The sequence below is a fragment of the Papilio xuthus genome, unplaced genomic scaffold, assembly GCF_000836235.2.
Source record: "Papilio xuthus unplaced genomic scaffold, Pxut_1.1 DF826961.1, whole genome shotgun sequence".
Classification (NCBI taxonomy): domain Eukaryota; kingdom Metazoa; phylum Arthropoda; class Insecta; order Lepidoptera; family Papilionidae; genus Papilio; species Papilio xuthus.
The window spans coordinates 4,910,089-4,933,088 of record NW_013531688.1 but is presented as its reverse complement, the minus strand read 5'-3'; the positions used below and the strand labels follow the sequence as shown (position 1 = coordinate 4,933,088).

Genomic DNA, 23,000 nt, shown 5'->3' with positions numbered 1-23,000 from the left:
AATACTGCTATATACCTGGCTCCAAGCCTAACCCTTAACCATAGACAAATTGTAGTTTACGTTAAAAAAACTAAAATTTCAAGATACTTATTTTGTAACACATTAATTAGGCTCATTTTACATTCTTATTTTATCTTACAATTTTCATTAAATAGCTATAGTGCTTCTGTATATTTAATTTCGGTTTTAGAAACAAAGGATATTAAGAAACAGTTCTTTTATCACTTAGGGTCATCAATCAATTTTTAGTTACTTACCAGTATTACTATTATTAGCCGACTTCAAAAAGAAGGAGATTATCACTTCATCTGTATGTTTTTTATTTGTGTTACCGCGTTACTCAACCCCTGGTGCTCCGATTTTGAATTTTTTTTGATCGTAAGGCGTGCTTTAATTTATTTAAATTATTTTTTAATAATTATTATCATATGAGTTAAATTAAATTATAGCATGAAGAAATTACAATTGCAAAAAAATATGTCTCAAATAAAACGGTAAAAAAGAAGCGTCAATAGCCTAATGGTTAAGGGTACGGATTCCCAATCACGAGGTCGGGGGTTCGAATCCCACCATTCGACTATTATCGTAAACCATATCCTAGCACAAGCCTAGAGCTCAGTTGGAATGGTAAAAGAAATATAATTTACAAAAAAAATCTGCTTGAGGGACGCTTAGGACCATCGTAGAATAGATCATTTAACAAAGCATAAAAATTACTAGAACTATTATCAATTTTATATCTAAAATTAATTAAAATATCTTACCTAATAATCGTTCCATTAAATTACGAAACACTATAGACATTACACTTTAACTATACGAGTTTTAGTTTCTAGTCAATAAGACGTACGTACTATTGACATCTTAAATCGCTATGACTAGAAAAGCAAGTGATACCACTTTAAAAGGCTAGACATAACTGATTCTTTGATAGTTATAACAAATTTAAAATACTATTGTTTTAATGTTTGTATTACGTGTTGTTTTAATAAATCGTAAACATTTTCATCATATCAAAGAATAAATATTGAATTTGAATGAAATTGAATAGTTTATCATCGTATGCTTCGTAATGATTGTTTATTGAAATTTGTTTAACGATCTTCTGAAATTCTATACCACTCTTTTGTTTATCCTTAGCGTAATAAACTTCAAAATTATCGTGCTGTTATTATGTATTGTCTTCTATATTATGTAGTGGAAAGATTTGTATATTTTTTTATAACAAATAAACTAAAAAACTACTGGACCGATTGGAAAAATTATTTTGCCTTTAGAAAGCTACACTATTAGTGAGTAACATAAGCTATATGTATTACTAGAAAAGTACTTTTTAATTCAGCCTAGGCAAAGTTTGGGCAAAAGTGATCAATAAAAAGTTTTTTTTTACATCATAAGGTGGTAAACGAGCGAGCGGCCACCTGAAATCGCTGAAATAGTGAAGTGACCGTTGCCCATAGACATATGCAATTGCATATGCGTTGCCTACCTTTAATCGACGGAGGAGAGGATGCACAGAAAGAAAAAAAAATCCATGCATCCTCTTATCCGGAAAGTCCACTTCTGCTTCCCATCCTTTCCTTATAAGAAAAAGGTGGGATGGGAAAGAGGACTAAATTAGGCCTCCGGGACGCACACTCAGCAGACGAAACGCGGAATTGCTTCCACTTGACGCCTGTCTTCTGTGTGGTCGTGGTATTTCACCGGGCTAGCCGGGCCAATTCGTGCGAAGATGTTGAAGCGGGCTCTACCACTGTTAAAGTTGACTTAAGGCAACGTCTACCATATACTTTCCATTGGCTTCCTATAGCTCAAACGTCTACATTTTAAAAATTGAAGTGTCATTATTTTTTTTATTGAAAATATTGCCTAATAGCGTCTTTATTTCTATTCCATGACATATAAATAAGACTTATGTGTCTACAATCCACTACATAAGTCAGGGCCATGAATAACTTTGAACATGATTTAAACCTAATACCTTTTCAATATCGACAACAGCACGTCCTAGCTATCGCATTAAACTTTCTGAGTCTTCGTAGTCCAAGAAATTCACACTTATAATTGAACTAATTGACATTATATGTTTGGCTTCTAAGTCACACTAATGAAGTTAATTTTACCCAGCTGTTGTTAGAATTATTGTACGAATTTAAGTTATTCTTCAAACTGTTAACATCAAGTTTGGAGTTCTTAGTTAACAAGGAGATTCTATTATAACTGTTAATATAAAAATTTGCATATACTTATGCCGAGACAACCCACAATTGAGCCGTTTTAATAGCATCAAAAGTTGCAAGTTAACGCACACGGGCTGACAACAAACCTAGTTTACGTCGTGAAATCGCGTCTCTTGCAACTAGGCCGATTTCTTCATAATATCATCTTCCCATAGACTCGGGGAACTGGGTTATTGTTTTTGTATTGATTTTTTTAGCTATTCATTAGCATATAGGGATAATACGTGAATTTTTATTCAAACAGTTTGCAAAACAATCTTCGTCTTAATAAAAATTACGTTAAGTTGTAAGTAGATAAGCAAAATTGGAAAGTATTTTCGTCTTAGATATCTCTATTAGTCTGTACTAGCTCTCGCAGTGAAATATTATATAGCCCAAAGCTTTCCTCTATAAATGGACTATCCAACAAAAAAAGAATTTTTGAGATCGGACCAGTACTTCCTGAAATTAGCGAGTTTAAACAAAAAAAACAAACTGTTCCGCTTTATAATATTAGTATAGTTTATATGTATTTTGAAGTAACCCTTTATTTTAAGTTTCTACTAAAGTAAACTTACATTGTTTTGTGAGTACTTTAATCCGGAGTATAACTCGATTAACGTAACTTGTCCATACAAATCCTATCAAATGTTTTGCCGTCATTAATCTTACAACAACGAATTACCCTACAAATGAGTACTCATTTCGCTTACACAAACAGCAGCAATTCTCCCGTAATTGCCTTGTATTTGCCTAAGATTTCCACACAACATTGGCCCGTATGTTCCCACGTGTCACAATCGTAGGTCTCTCTCGCGGTTTTTCGCGTCTAATCGTCGACCACATCGTTTCGTAACTTATTGTGTTCCGCAGAAGAAACGAGTATTGTTCACATACTGGTAAAGGCAAGAGACGAATAAAATGGTACTTTTAATTTTAAATTATTTTCCGCAAATTAAACTATATTATTACAGATCGTTTCGAGCTAATAGCTCATAATATAAATTACTAGCTGTCGCCCGCTACTCCGTCCGCGCGGGATTAAAAATAGATGTTGGCCGATTCTCAGACCTACTCAATATGCTCACAAAATTTCATGAGAATCGGTCAAGTCGTTTCGGAGCAGTATGGGAACGAAAATTATGACACGTGAATTTTATATATAAGATTACCAGTACCAGTAATAGTAGCATAAGCTATCATGCTCTTGGTAATAATTTTTGCAGGTATAAATGTTTCCAGATATCTTAGCTGTTCTGAACTTCGTGCGAGTCGCTGCGCAGAACACAAATTTAGGTGTAGCGTTGATGCGGGAAGAGAACACTGCGCATCGCACATGACCTTGGGCTGCCAAGATATTTGAAAATAGTTATATTTATAGAATAATATTTATTAAATTCATTCACTTAGACTGCTCAAAGGAATATATTAAAAGTAGATATATGCGGGAAGATAATATACGTAACATTACATAAGCATTTAAATAAGTTAAAATAAAATGCACACCATCTCTACATTCCAATGTTTTGTAATAGCTAAGATCTAGAAAACCAGTTGGACAAATGCTAATGATATTATATTATGCAGGAAATCTTAGCTGAAGCTGTTTAAGTGCATATTACTTCACTCAAGGCTTACTCAGATAGAACATTTTTATCCACGTATGGAAAATTCTAATGTTATGAAAATATTATTTACTGCTGCTTTAAAGGTACGACTTCACTGCAAACGGCAAATGGCAGTAGCTGGCAGGGATGAAATATGCGGCAACGGTAGGCAGCATTTTGCTTTGAAATTTTAATTTGTATGATACGAATTTCGATATATGACTGCCATTGAAGGCTACTGCTGCCGTTTACGGCATCCAGCGAAATCGCACTTTAATTCCTTATACATTTATTATGAGAAACATACACTAAGTTAGTGTTTTAGTATGATTACACTGCTCTGTGTGTGCTAGTATTTATTTGATCATATTAGACAGGAAATTTTCCGTCATAACTTTTGTAAAAGATTATACCAAACGAGTTGTAAAAATACTTAAAACGAATAAACAATTTTCAAAACTTACTGGCCAGTTACATTCGAAATCAAATCAAAAAATGGCCCGCCGCGGACAGGTTCGTTGTAACGGAAAAAAACTAATGCATTTTTCCTTTGTCAGCTGTCGGTGCCATAAACACGATCGTGAAAGACTTTCGTTTTTTTACATGCTGGCAATGACTCACGTAGAGAAATTAACACGTGGTTATTAAGGGTTAAAAACTAAATGATAAAGACGTTTGATCTCCTTGAAATTATACAGGATGTTTAATTAATGTCGATTATGTTATGTTATAATGACAGTTTTATCAGGTTTTTTTTTCACTTATTAATTTAAACAAAATATGCCTAACACGATGCGTAATAATAATCTTTAAGTTTCACGAAAATAAAAAAATCTTAAATTAAAAAAAATGTTAATTATTACCTTTTATGACCGTTAATTTCATCACCCACTATACCACCCACGCTATTGATAGTTCAAGTATACGAAGACATTGTAAACTATTAACAAATATTAAATTTCAATGGTCTACGTAAAAGGAAATTGGTATTTCAAAATGACCTTTTTTGGTTTTAGTGCGTAGGCTGCGGATACAGTATGTAATCAATTTGTGAAATAGAGTTTCATAGACGATTTAATTAGAGATATTTTGAATAAATTTATCTATCTTATATCTTAAAAATTTCATTAGATTAAAATTTTCACCATTACCTAAAGTAGTAATACAATTCTGGATAACCTATAAAATATTTCGCAAAAAGGTGAAAATCTTACTAATATTATAAATGCGAATGGTTAGATGGATCGATGTTTGAAGGTATCTCCGGAACGGCTTCATGGATCTTGTTTAAATTTAGCACAGCTGTAGATCATAGGCTGCTAATTAAGTTTTTTTTTTAATTCTGCGCGGACGGAGTCGCGGGTGACAACTAGTTGCATATATATTTTTCAACGCTTGTTGAAGCATGCCGTGATGGTATAGATTTTTTTCTTTGATTTTATTCGTATTCTTTCTATTTCTTTTCTTTACCTGTCCACCTCTATTCTACGTTTTAATACTTACACTAAAGTTTGTTATTTAAAAAAATTACACAAGTCCTGAGGATATATTTTATATTTAGTTGGCATCAAGATATCTCTGCAAATCGAGATAAGTTTGAGTTCGAAGAATACAAGACAGTCGCGCCGTCATGTGGTCGTTTACACTTATAAGTATTTTCTTGTTGACTCAGATGTACTGCTAAGACACAACTTTGGAACTTTTTTCTTAAAAGAAAACCAAAGGCGGCATTTAAATTGTTGCGTACTGTTTTAATAAGTGAATACTGATGAGTTGTTTTTACTTGAATTTTTGAATGTTACCAACCCGATGTGTATGTAATCAATCATGTTTTTATAAACTTATTCCCCGAAATAAAGTTCGTAAAAAAAATCTAATTTAAAGTTACATTCTTAAAATGCCATTCCAATGTATACAAACCTTTTTTCACATAAAACAAAATAATTATTAAAAAAAAAATAACTACATTTTCAGCTTCTAGTTGGTTTGTTAGGTTGTCCTTCGACATATGCCTCTCTAGATTCTTCCACACTTTCCTGTTCCCGGATAATCTTCTTTTCTTTAGTTGTATGTATTGCTAAGTAGTAGAATTTGTTTTAAAGATTTGTAGAAAATGTTAAAAAATCAACTTTTGCTATAGAAAGATACAAAGCTCACGATTTTGACCGAAGTCTGAATATGGACATCGTGGGATCGACTGGGGTCCCTATTTAGGCAAGTCTCGGCTCATGGCGTACACCATTAGCATATAAATTCGCGACCCGTTGACGGCTCGAACTGTGAACGGCTATTGAAAACGCACGTGTCCAGTTTACTGATAGAATGCATACATGATAACTATCGGTTTGGATTGTCGTGACACTTGTATTGATATATCGCCATCCCTCTTATTCTCTTTGAAAAATTAAAGACGACAATATGTGACAGTTGAAAACAAGTCGTAAGGTAATTTTACACCATGACATTCCACTGCCTTAAAAATTAATAGTGTCTTTGGTTTTTCATAAAGAATAAGAATCTTATATGTTTTTATTTTGCAATGTTTGTTTCTCATTGGGCCAATCGGTCAATCGGAATAAAACCAATGAAAATTGATTTTGCCATTGGACCGGATTTCGTTTACCGGCCGTTCCTACGGGATACATGTCTCCTCAGGGTGGTTGAGGCCACAGAATAAAAAAAATCCACTTTTGTAACCAAGTTTATGTATTTGTGTACCACAAGATATCTTCTCTTTACTTTTTAATGGACATATTTATATCGATTGAATGATATTTAATTTATTTATTTTTTTCTTATAATATGTTAATGTTTTACAATATGAAATTTAATTTCTTTTAAATTTAATAACCGATATCAAGCAGCGACTGTCAGCGTCACATTTGCATCTAGAAAGTTAAAAAAAGTTAAAAATCATATCTCGTTTTCTAGTTCACACGCTTTCTGTTTCATAAAATCTCTTTTAAAACTGTACAAAATATTTTTTACATTTCAGTCGCTAAAGAAATGCAGTGTTCACACAATTAATTCATTTTATAACTCAAAATACATTGTTTACCTTGAAGTTTTTAAACTGTAAAAAAAGTTTTGACTCCATTTGCATAATGACCTTCACCTTTATGTTTTAAAATGTCGACTTAAGACGAAAAGACGAGCTAAAAGTTTTAGTTCATACAGTTTGAAAAGCAAACTGTGTGGGTACAAAACAAAATTTGCGAGATTAACATGTCTGAATAACTCGGCAAATATTTGAAGAAATATCGGCTAAGAGACAGACATTAAAGAAAAAAACTCGTACAAAATTCTAAATCTCACTAATATTATAAATGCGTATGTTTTTATGGATGGATTTTTGTTAGAACAGCTGCATATATCTCGCTGAAATTTGGCATTGATGTAGAATATAGTCTGTAAGAAAACATAAGCTACTAAATATTTTTTATTGAATTCCGCGTGAAGGAGTCGCGGGCAACAGCTAGTCTATAATTGTTATCACTATCCATCGTCAGTAAATTATTTAATAATAACATTATTCTTCACAAACAATACTGCATGTGCAACAGCACCAAAGTTCTTACACAGTAGCTTACTTACTGTAACTTACATAACTTATCGACATTGTGTTGTACTGGCTGCTAAGCGGACAATGCACCCAACTTACTTCACCGTAACGTTAAGGTCCCTTGGTGTAGATTTTATCAAAATTTTCATGCTACTTTGTTATAACGAACTTGCTTGAATTCTTTTACTGAAGAACCTGAATTATCTAAAAAAAAATCGACAATAATCTCAAGAAACTGAGAAAAAATGTCTCTCTTCAACTTGAATATGATTTTAGTTATTAGCGTTAGAAAACAACGATAGTGTACAAATAAATATTAAAATTAGATTAAGGACCTTACTGCATAGTTATATTTGCCCGTGAGAAACAACGACTATTTGGAGGAAATTTAAAAGGAATTTTATTTGTGCCATTTGACTTCTTCTTGGTGTTATAATTTTACATGGGAATAATTTTAATTACTGTAGATTTCGACTGCAGTTTTGTTACTTTATTGTCATATTGCCAGTTCTCTTTCAAAAGTGCATAGACTAAATCAACGCAATTGAAACCCACAGATAGACAAATATCTGTAAAAATGATCTGTTAAAAATGTAAACTATACTTCATCCAATGAGTTCGTTTAACTTTATTTATATTTCACGCACGACACGTAAAGTACGTAAAACAATCCGATCTCAGACCGGTCGGGTGTATAACAGTTTTTTTTGGAGCGTAAACAGTAGTGTTATGTAAATGATTGAACGTGAGTTGGAATATCCAGACGATTGGTGTTTCTTTTTCCCATAACACTGCGTAAAATAAAGATTTTTTTATAACATAGCACGATCGTGTTAGCATGACGCAAATAAGATTTATGAAGACAACATAATAAGTGCGTATACTACATAAAAATATTAGTTTACATGCCAGTACAGTAGGACAGTAGCGCTCAAAATGATGCCGCATTGCAACTGGCATAGTGTAAACACTAACTGGTGGCTGTGAGCCTAAATAGTACATGCATGCTATTGTTTTGGCATAATGTAAACAAGGCATTAGATATATAGTTTTTTTTAGGGTATTTTACTGTGAATAAGATGTTTTTCTATGGTAATAATTCATTATCTACCATAGACTAACGCGCGAATCCAAATCAATCTCGATCCTTTTCGAATCCACTAAATTCAATTTACAAAGAATTATCATAAATGACCTTTAAGATATTATCTATAGTTCAAAGAGCGATCGGGCCACTTTTGTTGTCCATCTCGTTTAAAATCTTCCGATCCAAAGTTTTCGACAATAAGTCAAAACTTACTCAAATTTTGAGTTTTTTTTCACAGGAATGATAATTCAGTAATATTAAATAAAAGATAATTTAATGGAAAAGTCTAAGTATATTATAATTCTAATCAAAAAAAAGAAAATCAAAAGCTATTTGCTTTCACAATCAATAAAACTTTTGGTCAAAAGAATAAATGTGGACATGAAATATTATTCATATGATTCGATCTCCAAGACTGTTAAGTTATTGATAAGCCCTTTCTTTTAAGTAAAGAACTCAACAGTTATGTCGCTTTGAATAATAAATAAGAGCAGATATTGTACGGGACTATTATCAACTTTATGATGTAACTTTTTAAGCGATGCTAAGTAAAAACCCTATTACGAATCTGTTTTGTACAAAGAAGCGGAATAATATATATCACAGTTAATTATTGGGCAAAAATAAACAAACTCAGTCCAGCACATGGCATATAAATGAACATAAAAGAATTACTCTTGAAATTATAATTTTTTTAAGAGATGGGGGCACATTATCGACGTCAATGGATATCCGCAACACTAGAGGTAATAAAAAAAACACTTTTTAAAACTTATAATTTAAGATCCCCAATATAAGTAGTTGTATAAAACAAAAGGACTTGTTGTAATAAACTTTTTAATTATCATCGATATCGAGCACAAGTGAAATTGGCCCCAAAACAGATGCCAGTGAGCTAACTCTACAATATTACAGACATCAACGCAGGAAACTAGGTGAAATGCAAACCGAGAGAAACCTTTCTACAACGTAGTTGAATGAAGATGACACGATGCATTGGACTTTAAACATCTTGAACGAACGAAATGAAAATCTTATAACACTTAAAAACATACCGGTAGCTGGCAGAAAAACACTCCGAACGCACTTTCTAACAGAAAAGTCAAATTCAAAATGCAACTGTCAACAGTTTTTGGCACAGATTAAAACAAGCTTAAAACACAAATCAGTCGGTTGATGTGTACGATTTTTTTTTAACATTAACACGTATTCGGTAGAATTGTTAAATGAAAAGAACACACGTAACGTAAGTCCGACGCACCGAACAACACTGACTAGCTCGGCGAAGCCGCAACCGGTCCGAGATTTCTCCCCGTAAACATCGAAAGCGCGCTTCCGAGCCTTTCTTCGCTCGTGGCGAAACGTAGCGTTACTAAACATTTACGATTCAAACTCGTTCAACTGTTAAACACAAGTCAATATCGAGAGTGTTAAATAATTTAAAGAGTTAAATACGTATGACGTATCGTAACAAATATGGCGTCTGATTGAGACGCATAAAACAGTAGTTTGGAAAGTAATAAGTAGGTCATAAGTTTTAGGAACAAACCGACTTTAATTTCCTATAATGAACCGTACGGTTGTACATGTATGATAATCTTAATAGATCGTAGGATTTTGTAGAACACTTTCTCAGTTTCACAGGACAGACAACAGAATATTCAATTTATTTTAAATCTTCAGAGATCAGGTGTTGGACGAATTATTTTACGATTCGATTGCTTGTAACAGCAACTAATGTTTGCAAATGAATTAATACTTTTATATTTATAATAAAAGTTTGTCTTGATTTTGCGGTATGCTTGATTCCAATCATAAAAAAACATGTACTAACTTGTAAATTAATTAAAAATGAAACAATTTAATTGTGTTGCAAGAGCCAGTAGTAGGGGATTCAATCAAAGGCTTTCTTTCAGCTCATATAACATTTGCATGACGTGCGTCGCGTCTGGACGATGTCGGCCAAGGTTCGGCAAACTCCGGGAGCTGAGGTCGCATGATCAAATTGTTGCATTAACGAATACTTATCAATACCACGACCCTTGTAAATTCCAGTATGACGTCATGAAAAACAAGGATCCACCGCATTCCTAGAAGACACTACTTGGAACTTTATTTCAACCAAACGTATCATACTCGATATTTAAAACAAAACCATCCCAAGTGCCTGGAGACTTGCAGTCAACAACTTATTATTCAAGGTTGGGTTCGCGCGTCCGCGCCTTCGTCCCAATTTCCATATTACCGTAAACAATTCTCAAATTGGGGTTTAGTACCTATAGTGTTATAAAACAAGAATAAGCCGGTATTCACCAATACAATGATATGTTATACATATCTCTATGGTCCATAGCAATGTTAAGTGCTTAACAAGTTTAAAAAACACAAAATCTTAGTACCTAATGTTTAGACCCGTTCTTGACTGTTATGTCATAAAAAATATGTTATAAACTTATTTCAGAGGTGAGACGGAATACCCGCAATCCTCATGGGGATAGCCGCCAAATGGTAGAGACGATGTTTTATTTCATTAGTTGCCCAAAAACGCACCCTGAAGCGCAATCACTATTAGTCCGTAACAGCGCAAAGATATTGTTGCCCCTTCATGACATGCATTCTATATTACTCAAGATTTAAACGACCATTGCTGCAATTTTAATTGAATGAAATTGTGATGCTAATTATAATTATTTACTTAGTATGGTGTCATGCTTAAATCGGCATTACCCTTAGGGCTGTCAACTTCCACGACCAGTGACTTATCAAAAACACTTATCTCCTTGGCGAACGATGTAAAAGAAAACACTGTCCAGTGAGATAAAGACGTTGGAATTTGATCCTTAGCGAACGACAAAATAATCCAGTGACTTGTTTGATGATAGTACACCACCCTTTTTGAGCCAAACACATTAATAGCAAACATGTAGTACCATACAAATCCAAAGAATTTGGGTCAAACCCGAAGAGGTGGCAGCCCTATTACGGTATTGTTCGAAAAACAACAAACTTTTAAACGGTATGATAGATATTTCAGTATAGACTTCTGTTTTGACTTTACAAAATCAATGGAGATTCCTCCATCGTTCAACAATCGACGGAACCGGTCAACTTTGATGAAAAATTCCAAAACAACTAAAGCAAACAAACATTTTGAATTTTCAAGACACCTAGGTATTTTCAACCTAGTACATATTATTATTTATAATTCTTCTTAAATTAATATCTTAGTTATTATAATGATAATTATTGCTAATAAAAATTCTGGCTACGAATGATATAGTAAAAAAAAAACATCATAGACATCATGATCTAATAATTTCCTTTTTGTAGGTTTTCCATAGAGAAATTAAATAATGGCAACACAACTCGATAACGTTCAATAATTTTTCAAAAGTGTCCTTGTTAAACTGATCCGTTAAATTTTTAAAACTTATTTCTTGTTTTCAGTTATTGATCTTTGCTTTATTTCGTATATTGTTTTTGTTGTACTTCGTTTGTTTCTTTTTCATATCACTTTGGCAATCAGTGTGGAAATTTCACAACATTACGTGTTCTAATAGCAGGAAAGTGAAATATTTTCAATATAAAGCATGTAAACCGGTAGACGGAAAGCAAAAAAAAAAGAAGAAAAGGTGTATGAACACCCAGGAACTTATAGCTCAATACAGGAAAAAACACAAAATAAACGATGGAGAATGGTGAGAGCCATAGAGATACCATTGATACGGTTCAGGTGGCCCTAAGGATTAGGCCACTTATGCAGCAGGAGATAGAAAGAGGTTGCGATGAATGTATTGACGTTGTTGCTGGAGAACCACAAGTACAGATAAAGGACCTCGCATTTACATACAATTATGTATTTCCACAACACATCACACAACAGGAGTTTTATGATACAGCAGTAAAGGGTCTTATTAGAAAATTATTTCAAGGTAAGAAAATTTAAATATGGACTTATTTAATGCTAAACAGATATATTTAACTTTATTAAATGTATTATTATGTTTATAGGATACAATGTTACAATACTTGCTTATGGACAAACTGGCTCAGGGAAAACATACACAATGGGTACTAATTATTCAGGTTCCGAAGGAGATTCAACAAATTTAGGTACATAATCTTTATTGACTTTAATATGCTATCAAATTCTATAATTAAGTCCTAAGTAAATTTATCAAATATTTTTTACGATTTTTTTTTTCATTGTTACTCATAAAACATAAATAAAGTTAAAAGTGCTTAAGCTGCATACTATGCAATAATTTATCTGACATGTAGAATTGTATGGGTTTTCTTAGTCTTTTCTAAATATATGCAATCATTTAATTTTGAATTTTAGGTGTTATACCACAAGCAGTTGCTGATATATTTGACTTCATAGATGTGAATGAGAACAAGTTTACTTTCAAAGTGACAGTTTCATTCATGGAGCTATATCAGGAGCAGTGCTATGACCTACTCTCCGGCAAGGAGAGAGGACATAGTGTCATAGACATCAGAGAGGATATCAATAAAGGTGTACACTTGCCAGGTAATGATGAGTTTGTTCTTCCTAAGGTCAGCTATTTGTTGTAAATTAGTTACTAAGTACTGGTTAATAAAAAAGTTAGGCCCTAGGTATGGCAAGGTAAGTCTAATCAAATTTCAAGTTATTCCATAGGTATCACAGAGTTACCAGTAACATCCACAGCGGAGACAATGATGGTCCTGGAGAAAGGCTCAATTGGCAGAGTGACCGGATCCACTGCTATGAACCAAGCATCCAGTAGAAGTCATGCTGTATTTACCATAGTGGTTGCTAAAGAAAGTAAAACTGACAAGTGAGTAGATTAAAAACATTTTTTGATGGAATTTTAATGTTAATTTTAAAACTTTTATCTAAAATTGTTTAAATTTTTTTATTCTTCCTTCAGAAATCTTGCTACCACATCAAAGTTCCACTTTGTAGATTTAGCTGGATCAGAGAGAATTAAAAAGACAAAGGCAAGCGGTGAGAGACTCAGAGAAGGCGTAAAAATAAATCAAGGTCTCTTAGCACTAGGGAATGTGATATCTGCGCTGGGTGATGGCACAAACAGAAGCTTCATCAGCTACAGAGACAGCAAGCTGACGAGGTTGCTGCAAGGTATGTGCAGTGTGTGTCAGTGTGACATTGTGTGATAGCTGTGTGTTGTTGTATGACATTGTATGTACATTGTGCAGACAGCCTGGGTGGCAACTCGCTGACGATGATGGTGGCGTGCGTGAGCCCCGCAGACTACAACCTGGACGAGACTGTGTCGACGCTGCGCTACGCAGACCGCGCACGTCGCATCCGCAACAAGCCAGTCATCAACCAGGACGCCAAGGCTGCTGAGATCATCAGGTCATGCATACATACACTCATCATACTCATCTTGCCCTAGTCTGTGTGTTACAACTCATTTTAATTACAGATTAAACAACTTGGTGAATGAACTGAGACTTCAATTAGTAGGAAAATTACCTACAGTCAGTGAAAATAGTAATGAGCAATTAAAGGAGGAGTTAGAAATGGAGAAAGCAAAATATGCTGATCTCTTAAAGAAACACAAACAAATGACGGAACACCTAACCAATATATTAATAGAAAACACAAATTTATGTGAGAAGGCATTACTAGCTGAAGCTGCAAAGGATAAGATTGAAAGAAAGCTGAATGAATTGACGGAACAGTGTAATCAAACTATAGATAATTTGAGTACAACTGACAATGTTCCCGATGAAGATTGTAAGAACAGTGTTGTTGAATATCTGAAGGACATAAAGAGTAGATTAGAAGATTTGCAATCTGTTAACATGAAGACAAATGAAGAATTAATTGATCATGAAATCAAACTATCGTATATCAAAGAGGAGAATGACAGTGAGAAAGTTGATGATGGAATCCCTCTTAATGAAGATCAAGCTGTCATGGAGGAGCAGAAACGAGCAATGGGTCAGGTAAAAGAAAAGTACCTAATTAACATTGAGATATGGATTAGTTTTGAAATGTCACTACAAATATTTATATTGTCTTTTTAGGTTGCATTAAATCAAGAATTGCAAGAATTAAACAGTGCAATGGCTATCAAAGCTTCAGTAGTGCAGGCGATACTGGCTAGTAATAAAGATATTATAGAGAGCCACAATAATCTAAAAGAGAATGAGGAAAAGATTGCCCATTTGGAGAAGGAGAGAGATGAGCTTATGCAGCAGCTGAAACAAACTAAGGTAATACTAATTTTATATCCTGAATACCTAAAAGATACAATAAAGAAGTGCGCAATAAATTATATTAATTACTAAGCTGTTTTCCTTATAAATTAATTTGCAGAAATATCTGATTGTTTCGAATTTTTTCTTTATTCACTACTAAATGTGGTATACTGTACAGAGTAAAGACCCGTCGCACGAGGAACGCCGCACGAAGGTATCCGCCTTGGAGATGGAGATAACTGACTTGAAAAAGAAATGCCAACAACTTGGCAACATCATCAAGACTAAAGAAAAGAACGAAGCCAAAATCGCCACACTCAATGCAGAGTTACACGCTATGAAAGCTAATAAGGTAAAATATTTTAATTACTCTCATAGTTGTTTAACTACTGTTTTATTCTGAATTAATCTCTTTATATGTGTGTAATCATTACAGGTCAAAATCATCAGACAAATGCGCGAAGAAAGTGAGAAATTCCGTAAATGGAAGGCTGACAACGAACGTGCAATGCTGCGCCTGCGCAATGAGGATAAAAAGCGCGCGAACGCGATGGCCAAGATGGAGTCTCTGCACGCGAAGCAGCGCAACGTGCTCAAGCGCAAGATGGAGGAGGCCGTCGCTGTCAACAAGCGTCTCAAGGTAACATATTGCCACAACTAGCTACTGCGTCTGCGCAATGAAAATAAGTGTAAAACCATATTAATTTCTCAAAAATTTCGTAAGACATTTTGGTGCTGTAATTACCACTTAGAAAGAACCCTGAATGAGTCTGGAACTTGTACAAATACCGGACTACATAGTCGTGAATTATTTAGTGTATACTATTTTTTTTTTCACAACTTTCTTTCTCTAAGGGTAATTGGACTTTTATTCTAATCTGAGTTAATTGTCTACCAGGAAGCTCTGGACAGACAGAAGCAATCACAATTGAAACGCAATGCTAAAGGCGTTGTCAAAACTGGTGCCATTCAGCAGTACATCGAGCAGGAACTCGAAGTACATCTCAGTATTGTGGAGGCTGAGAAGTCGCTAGAAGAACTTATGGAGTACAGGTATTTTTACTTAGTTTAGTAAAATCATTATGTCATAAATTGTAGTACAAACTGGTGATCGTAATTTTTAGTAATAATGAGATAGATTCCTTTATGTAGCTTTATGTCTGATTTACATAATTACAGTAGCGCTAAAAATCAGCACTGGCATATAACTGGCATAAGTAATTACAATGGTTCCAGTGAACCCAGTAAGTCCGTGCCAAGCCAGCGCTACTGCTAGTGTTCTACTTTACTGGCACAATGTTAACCTTAATGGTTGTTTTTGATACAAGACACCTAATGAGAGTTGATTAATTGTTACTTAGAGACATTGTCATATACATTTGGACTTCACATGTGTTTGTAATCTTCCAGAGCATGGATAACGGAACAAATAGAGAATCTTCGCAACTGCACAGACGACGAGGCTAATAGGAAGAAGATGGCTGAGCTGGAAAACGACCTGGTGCTGCGTAAAGCACAGATATCTGACCTGCAGCAGAAGATAGTAACTGTAGATCAAGGTATGGCGATGAAACTCATTAAATCAATCTATTAGAATTCTCTGTGGAATAATCATGTATATTAGAAGTCAGTTGTCTTTGTAAATATCGTCTTATGTACCTAAGTTGTTAGAATTTACGTCCTAAGGCCTCTGTTTCCATTAATAAAATATAAATTTACCTAATTACTTTTATGAGTTAAATGTTTGCTAACCATAATAAAAAAAAATCCGTTTTCCTTCACTAATACCTGTATAAAAGATGTTATCTTCGTTTTTTCATGATATTGAGAGGATAAACCAATGGTTAAGTGAAATATTATATATTTAATAATATCACTTCACAGAGAACAAAGCACGAACTCAATGGGACAACATACAATCAATGCTGGAAGCTAAAGTCGCGCTCAAATGTCTGTTCGAGTTGTTGGTGGATACAAAGAGAGATCTACAGAGCCAGAGTGAGAAGGGCTACCAGTCCAGGTACGAGGAGGTGAAGGAGGCCTACGATAGACTGGCGGTGGAATTTGAAAACAGTAAGACTGAATTTGAATGGGAATTGGCAAAGGTGAAACAACAGAGCGAGGAAAAGGTTAGTTTTCAAACTATATTTATGTAATTTTTGAACGGAATAAATTAATTAACATTTCAGTAAACTAAGTAAATGTGACTTGAATAATGGAGCTTAACTTGAATAATCCAATACAATACTGGAAATTTCAGTTGCGGGTTTTGCTGGCGTTACAACGCGGTGTGACTGTGAGAGGTGAGAAGAACGAGGCGTGCAAGCAGCTGCAGGCTGTCATACAGTACCAGCAGGACCGTCTCGAGCAACTTGAGATTGAAAACGTACGTAATGTTAGTGTATTTTTTCGTGTTACAGCGCGCCTTAACATGGCTGCTGATATGTTTGTACTTACATACCTTAGATTATAATAAAAGACACATTTTTCTCATGAAGGCTGATAAAAGCATATCCTTCACCTTGTTGAGGAACTCCGTCGGCAACGCATCTGCAGTTCCTCTCATGTTACGAATGTCCATGGATGTCGTTGATCACCTCGGTGTTCATACGCTCGTCATGTAACTGTAGAATTAATGTCTTTTAAATTGTATACTTTTAACTATTATCGTGTTTAGAAACTGTTTAATTTTCAGAAAAAGTTAGCAGATGAACTAGAAGAATATCAATCTAATAGTAGAAGGGGTAGGAAGCAGAACAAGACCAGCACAGAACAGAAGAGGATAGAACATACCCCTATCCCTGTTACTGACGAGGAAGACGACGACGAGGACTCGGAGAAGGACCCGGACTGGAGAGCCACGCCTTTGTTTAAACGTATACAAGTTAGTATAATTTATATGACCTATTTTACGAGTCGAGCGATTTAATTCGTTAAATCCCCTGGCTTTAAGCATGTTATTCTCATTATTATGTTTTGTGACAGGCCCAACGTACACGTCTAAAGATGAACTTAACCGCCAATGACGGAGACACAACGCGAGCGACGAAACGCAGCAACGAGGGTGTCCCGCACTGCACCTGCCGCGGCTCCTGCTCCACCAAGATCTGCGGCTGCGTGAAGACCGGCGTCGGCTGCGGCGTCGCCTGCCGCTGCCAGCACGCGCTCTGCAAGAACCGCAACAACGCACCGCAACACGACGACAAGGAGAATCAAGTAACCTTTCGAAGCTTTCATATTCTCTCCAGTGTATTTAAAAAAAACACGTGACTAAATTTTTATGACAGTATAATACTAGCTGTCCCCCGCGACTCCGTCCGCGCGGAATTAAGAAAAACCTTAGTAGTTTGTGTGTTCTTCCAGATTATGCAGTACATATATGCCAAATTTAAGCGAGATCCGTTCAGTCGTTATGGAGATATCTTTAAACAAATATCCATCCATCTAAACATTCTCATTTATAATATTAGTAAGATTGAGTTATGTTTTAAGAAATATAAAGAGTACATTATTTTTACAGCCATCAAGTTCTGAAAGTGCGCAGGACACAACGTTTCCATCATTCTTTGATAAAAGGTGAGTTTGGTTACATTATTGTATGTTGACTAACTTCCTACCGCTATAGCTCTAAGGCTTTGAACGTGTTTAGATTTGAATCGTCACAGGAATTGAGCGAGATTACACAAAAGCAAAATATAACGAACGATAAAAGTCCACTTCAAAGTGGACGTCGGAATGGTCTATTACCACTTTTATCTGAGCCGAGAATGAAGAGCGTCAAACAAAAACAGCGATGGATGCTTGCATTGCTACTTTATCAGGCCTGTGTGACCCCCGTGTCGACATACTGCGCCGATAATATAGTACAATATGGATTGGATTTGGCTAATTATAATGTCGTCGGCAACATTTTGAAACTATTGATTTGGCAGGTTAAATGTAACTTTATCCTTGCGATTGCCGAACTATGCCCTTACTGCCTCGAGTTTTAAACGAGCATTTGTAGAATATGGTATTTTCAAGCCAAAGTGGTGTGGTGCAGATATAAATAATAAATATTAAATTATTCAATTTTCTAATTTAAGGAATAACGACACTGGCACAATATGTAAAAAACTATCGGGCGCTTGGCATATCTTTCAAAAGACATTTTAGAACAAGTTCGTGCTGTAAGTGCATAGTTCTGCAAAGCATTTCTTATCACATCCATTGTGTAATTCATACGTATCGTAGATGTATTACAAATTATAATTGAACTTATTTAGTTTGTGGCAAGATCTGGTCTGCAGAACTATGCCCGATGCTTGTGAACTTTGCTGAGGCGTTTCTATACCCATAAACATTTCTTTATGGGTCAGTACCATGTGTAATCCGTCGCATTCCCTGGACATCTGCATGACATTATATTTGTAACCATGTGTATTCACTGTCTTATGATTCACATAAAACATAATTTTGATAAAGGAAGAAAGAGAAAATATTATTATTAGTGAATGTTTGAGCAGTGCCAAATCACATAAAATGTTAATTAGCGTACTAGACAAGTGAAAATAGTATTTTAGTGTAGTTAGTTTTCACTGTAGTAAACCGTATTACCTTATAATAGGAATAATCGTCATTTTTTTATTAATTTTCTTTCTCCAGAGATAACTTCGATGCCACGTATGTCAAGAAAAAGAAATGTTTTTTCTTTCCTGATGAACAATCAAATGACTTATAAATAAAGGTAAGTTTTCGTAATCAAAAGCTAATTCATGAAGAAAACATGTTTTCAGAACCTTTATAATAGCTATGAAATAGCCACTTGATTTTTACAATTTATAATACTGTGTTGATAATGTTCAAAGCTTGATTTGGAACATAATTTTTAGTGATGTTATTTTTCCAGACTGAATGATGCCGTTAAATTACTTCAAGATGTTGATTTATAAGTTTATATTTCGTTTTCTGACTATGAGCTTATCTAGTCTTAAGTAACTTATAAATATTTTAATCCTAATAAATTAATCGTAGAAATATATAGATGATAAAATTTATTCCGTACCATATGTTTAACGTAAAATATTAATTACGTATATAAAGATGCAACATAATTTATGATGTGGACTTATTTTATGAAATTGTCAAGTGAAACTGTGAATAAATTTTTTATTATATGTTCGTTATTTTTTTTACCACAACCTACGACCATATAGGTAAGGTAAATAAAACATAAAACAAGATAAATAGCGTTTTTATTACCCAAAGTCAATTCGGTGGTGAATTACAAACAAAAATATGTTTGTAGTGAAATTAAGAGAAATAGTCAATTTTAAAATGATTTTTTAACAATAGAATAGCGATTATAATTTTATTTACAATAATAATTCCATAAAACATTCAATATTCCGAACTTTATGTATATTGAATTAACACTACACTGAAGTCAAAGTGAAATCAAAATAAAACCTCAATTACATTTTTACATGAAGATTATTATTATTGCTTAAATTAATTATAATTAAAGAATAAATTAATTGTTAGATTAGTCTCCTTTGTCAGTCTGAAAAAGAAAATTATCAAAATTAATTAGCGTTTACATAAATACATACGTGGATGGATTAAACAAATTATGTAATTTTTTGATAACTTTTTCGAACCTTTTACACACATCTATATAAATGCTGCAATACCTAGTCACCTTTATTAGTTTCGTTTGCTTGTTCGTCAGGGAAGAAAAAACACTTCTTTTTCTTGATATATGTTGCTTCAAGGTTATCTCTGAAAACGAACATTACATGAATTTAAAAGTAAATTACTAAAAGAATAGTACAGAGTTATTAATCTTAAAGAAAAGATAGAGAATGCGAGTTTTCATTTTTCTTCGGCTTCACAATGCTTGCTAAGAATTCTACTCACCGGTCATCGAAGTAAGATGGCGGGGTGACATTCATGTCATTGTTTTCAGGACTGGACTGCTGGAAATGGAAGAAATGTAAAAATATCTCATTCCTGACCATTTTTTTAATATTATAAGGTAACAAACGAGCGAGCGGCCACATGTATTCGCGGAACTAGCGAAGCGATTGGCTTTAACTGGAGAAGATTTACTTACATGATTCTCCTTGTCGTCGTGTTGCGGTACGTTGTTGCGGTTCTTGCAGAGCGCGTGCTGGCAGCGGCAGGCGACGCCGCAGCCGACGCCGGTCTTCACGCAGCCGCAGATCTTGGTGGAGCAGGAGCCGCGGCAGGTGCAGTGCGGGACGCCCTCGTAGTTACGTTTCGTGGCGCGCGCTGTGTCCGCGTCGTTCACCGACCAATTCATTTTAAGACGAGAGCGTTGAGCCTGTTATTAGATTGAAATATTTCTGATATCTTTGAAGGATTTTCTTATACTATACAAAATTTTCACTTACCTGTATCCGTTTGAACAAGGGAGTGGCGACCCAGTCGGGATCTTTTTCAGAGTCTACGTCCTCCTCGTCAGTGACGGGGTAGACATGTTGTTTCTTCTGCCTCTTTGCGTTTGCATAGAACGATTGCAGCTCCTCCAGCTCATCAGATAACTTTTTCTGTGAATAGTAACCCATTATTAATTGCCGTTCTTTTAAAATACCACAGTCACAGACAGTTCATTACATACATTTTCAATCTCAAGTTGCTCGAGACGGTCCTGCTGGTACTGTATGACAGCCTGCAGCTGCTTGCACGCCTCATTCTTCTCACCTCTCACAGTCACACCGCGTTGTAACGCCAGCAAAAAGCTTACCTGGAAAAATACATGCAAAATTAAACAAAAAAATGTTGCTTACAATGACAGCACCAGAGATAGAGAGCTTTGCTTACCTTTTCTTCACATTGCTGTTTCACCTTAACTAATTGTGCTTCAAGTTCAGTCTTCCGGCTCTCAAACTCCACAACTAGTCTGTCATACTTCTCCTTCACCTCCTCGTATCTGGACTGGTAGCCCTTCTCACTCTTGTTCTGTAGCTCTTTCTTTGTATCCACTAACAACTCGAATAGACATTTCAGCGCCGCCTTAGCTTCGATCATTGTCTGTATATTGTCCCATTGAGTGCGAGTCTTGTTCTCTGAAATATAATTTAATAAATTAGGTAAGTACACATTTATTCTCAAAAGTGAACCAACGCATGCATGTCGCCCGCGACTCCGTCTATAACTCCGGAATAAAAAAAACTTAATAACTTGTGCTTAACTTAATAAAAAATGCTTATGTGTACTTTCAGACTATATTTTACATCCGTACCAAATTTGATGTGCTGTTCTGGAGATACCTTCTAACAAATATCCATCCATCTATCTAAACATTCGCATAACATTAGTAAAATGTAAAATCTCCTTACCTTGGTCGGCTATTAACATCTTCTGCTGCAGATCGGATATCTGTGCCTTGCGCAGCGCGAGGTCATTTTCCAGCTCAGCCAACTTCTCCCTGTTGGCCTCGTCATCAGGACTGTTCTTGAGAATTGCTATCTGTTCTGTCACCCACGCTCTGAAAATGTAACATTGTCACCAAAAACTTTAGAATACATTTAAGCTAAAATTAATGAATTTTTTGTAATTTTACTACTGGCAATACTATACTGTGGGTGGCCATATCAAAATTATATAAGTGAAAAGTAAAAAAATATTTGTTACCTGTATTCCATTAGCTCATTTAGAGATTTCTCAGCCTCCACAATACTGAGATGTACTTCGAGTTCCTGCTCGATGTACTGCTGAATGGCACCAGTTTTGACAACGCCTTTAGCATTGCGTTTCATATTTGACTGCTTCTGTCTGTCCAGAGCTTCCTGATAATAAAAACAATTTATACAGACTAAGAAGGTACTAATGTCTGCCAAATATGGTAAATTTTAAGAAAAAAATTACTGTTTGATTTACACTTGTTCTCATTGCGCAAACACAGTAGCTAGTTGTGGCAATATGTTACCTTGAGACGCTTGTTGACAGCGACGGCCTCCTCCATCTTGCGCTTGAGCACGTTGCGCTGCTTCACGTGCAGAGACTCCATCTTGGCCATCGCGTTCGCGCGCTTCCTGTCTTCATTGCGCAGGCGCAGCATAGTTCGTTCATTGTCAGCCTTCCATTTGCGGAACTTTTCGCTTTCTTCTCGCATTTGTTTGATTATTTTTACCTGGAAAATTGTTATCCAAATTTGATTAGATGATACTCCTAAACATCATAGACTTGATCGAAACTTTCTATTTAAAGAAATTTAATTCCAACTACAAATTCTTAAAGTAAATATAAAAAACTTACCTTATTAGCTTTCATAGCCTGCAATTCAGCGTTGAGTATAGCGA

At 34.9% G+C, this 23,000-nt stretch overlaps 3 protein-coding genes across 10 annotated transcripts in view; 1 reads left to right on the top strand and 2 right to left on the bottom strand.

The window, feature by feature from the left end:
- The window catches only part of sas (stranded at second), a 39,985-nt gene extending 30,245 nt beyond the window's left edge, over positions 1-9,740 (bottom strand). For all 3 annotated transcript variants that reach the window (XM_013315546.1, XM_013315547.1, XM_013315549.1), the window contains exon 1: positions 9,531-9,740. The gene's annotated coding sequence lies outside the window, so the exon portion shown is untranslated. The remainder of the gene's footprint in view (positions 1-9,530) is intronic.
- A 2,101-nt stretch (positions 9,741-11,841) lies between these two features.
- LOC106120294 (chromosome-associated kinesin KIF4-like) lies at positions 11,842-19,850 on the top strand. 6 transcript variants are annotated; one of them, XM_013315600.1, is made up of 19 exons: positions 11,842-12,407; positions 12,487-12,588; positions 12,818-13,009; positions 13,139-13,298; positions 13,392-13,603; positions 13,681-13,843; positions 13,914-14,439; positions 14,521-14,709; positions 14,873-15,046; positions 15,131-15,334; positions 15,593-15,747; positions 16,105-16,253; positions 16,579-16,823; positions 16,955-17,080; positions 17,390-17,578; positions 17,680-17,910; positions 18,215-18,270; positions 18,344-18,626; positions 19,339-19,421. In XM_013315600.1, exons 1-19 carry the CDS (start codon positions 12,164-12,166, stop codon positions 19,342-19,344), a joined length of 3,606 nt encoding a protein of 1,201 aa, XP_013171054.1. In that variant the 5' UTR covers positions 11,842-12,163; the 3' UTR covers positions 19,345-19,421. The 6 variants fall into 6 exon arrangements, with proteins under 6 accessions (XP_013171054.1, XP_013171053.1, XP_013171056.1 ...); XM_013315599.1 differs by having other exon boundaries at positions 16,955-17,089; XM_013315602.1 differs by lacking the exon at positions 18,344-18,626 and adding an exon at positions 18,780-18,863 and having other exon boundaries at positions 16,955-17,089; positions 19,339-19,420.
- Positions 19,851-20,081: 231 nt separating this feature from the next.
- The window catches only part of LOC106119921 (chromosome-associated kinesin KIF4A-like), a 6,080-nt gene continuing 3,161 nt past the window's right edge, over positions 20,082-23,000 (bottom strand). Inside the window, exons 9-19 of the mRNA XM_013315047.1 lie at positions 22,957-22,993; positions 22,628-22,831; positions 22,333-22,487; positions 22,038-22,186; positions 21,520-21,764; positions 21,317-21,442; positions 21,090-21,245; positions 20,789-21,019; positions 20,593-20,651; positions 20,334-20,454; positions 20,082-20,236 (exon numbers count right to left, since the gene is read on the bottom strand). Coding sequence (XP_013170501.1) covers positions 20,367-20,454; positions 20,593-20,651; positions 20,789-21,019; positions 21,090-21,245; positions 21,317-21,442; positions 21,520-21,764; positions 22,038-22,186; positions 22,333-22,487; positions 22,628-22,831; positions 22,957-22,993 — 1,450 coding nt within the window. The 3' untranslated portion in view covers positions 20,082-20,236; positions 20,334-20,366. The remainder of the gene's footprint in view (positions 20,237-20,333; positions 20,455-20,592; positions 20,652-20,788; positions 21,020-21,089; positions 21,246-21,316; positions 21,443-21,519; positions 21,765-22,037; positions 22,187-22,332; positions 22,488-22,627; positions 22,832-22,956; positions 22,994-23,000) is intronic.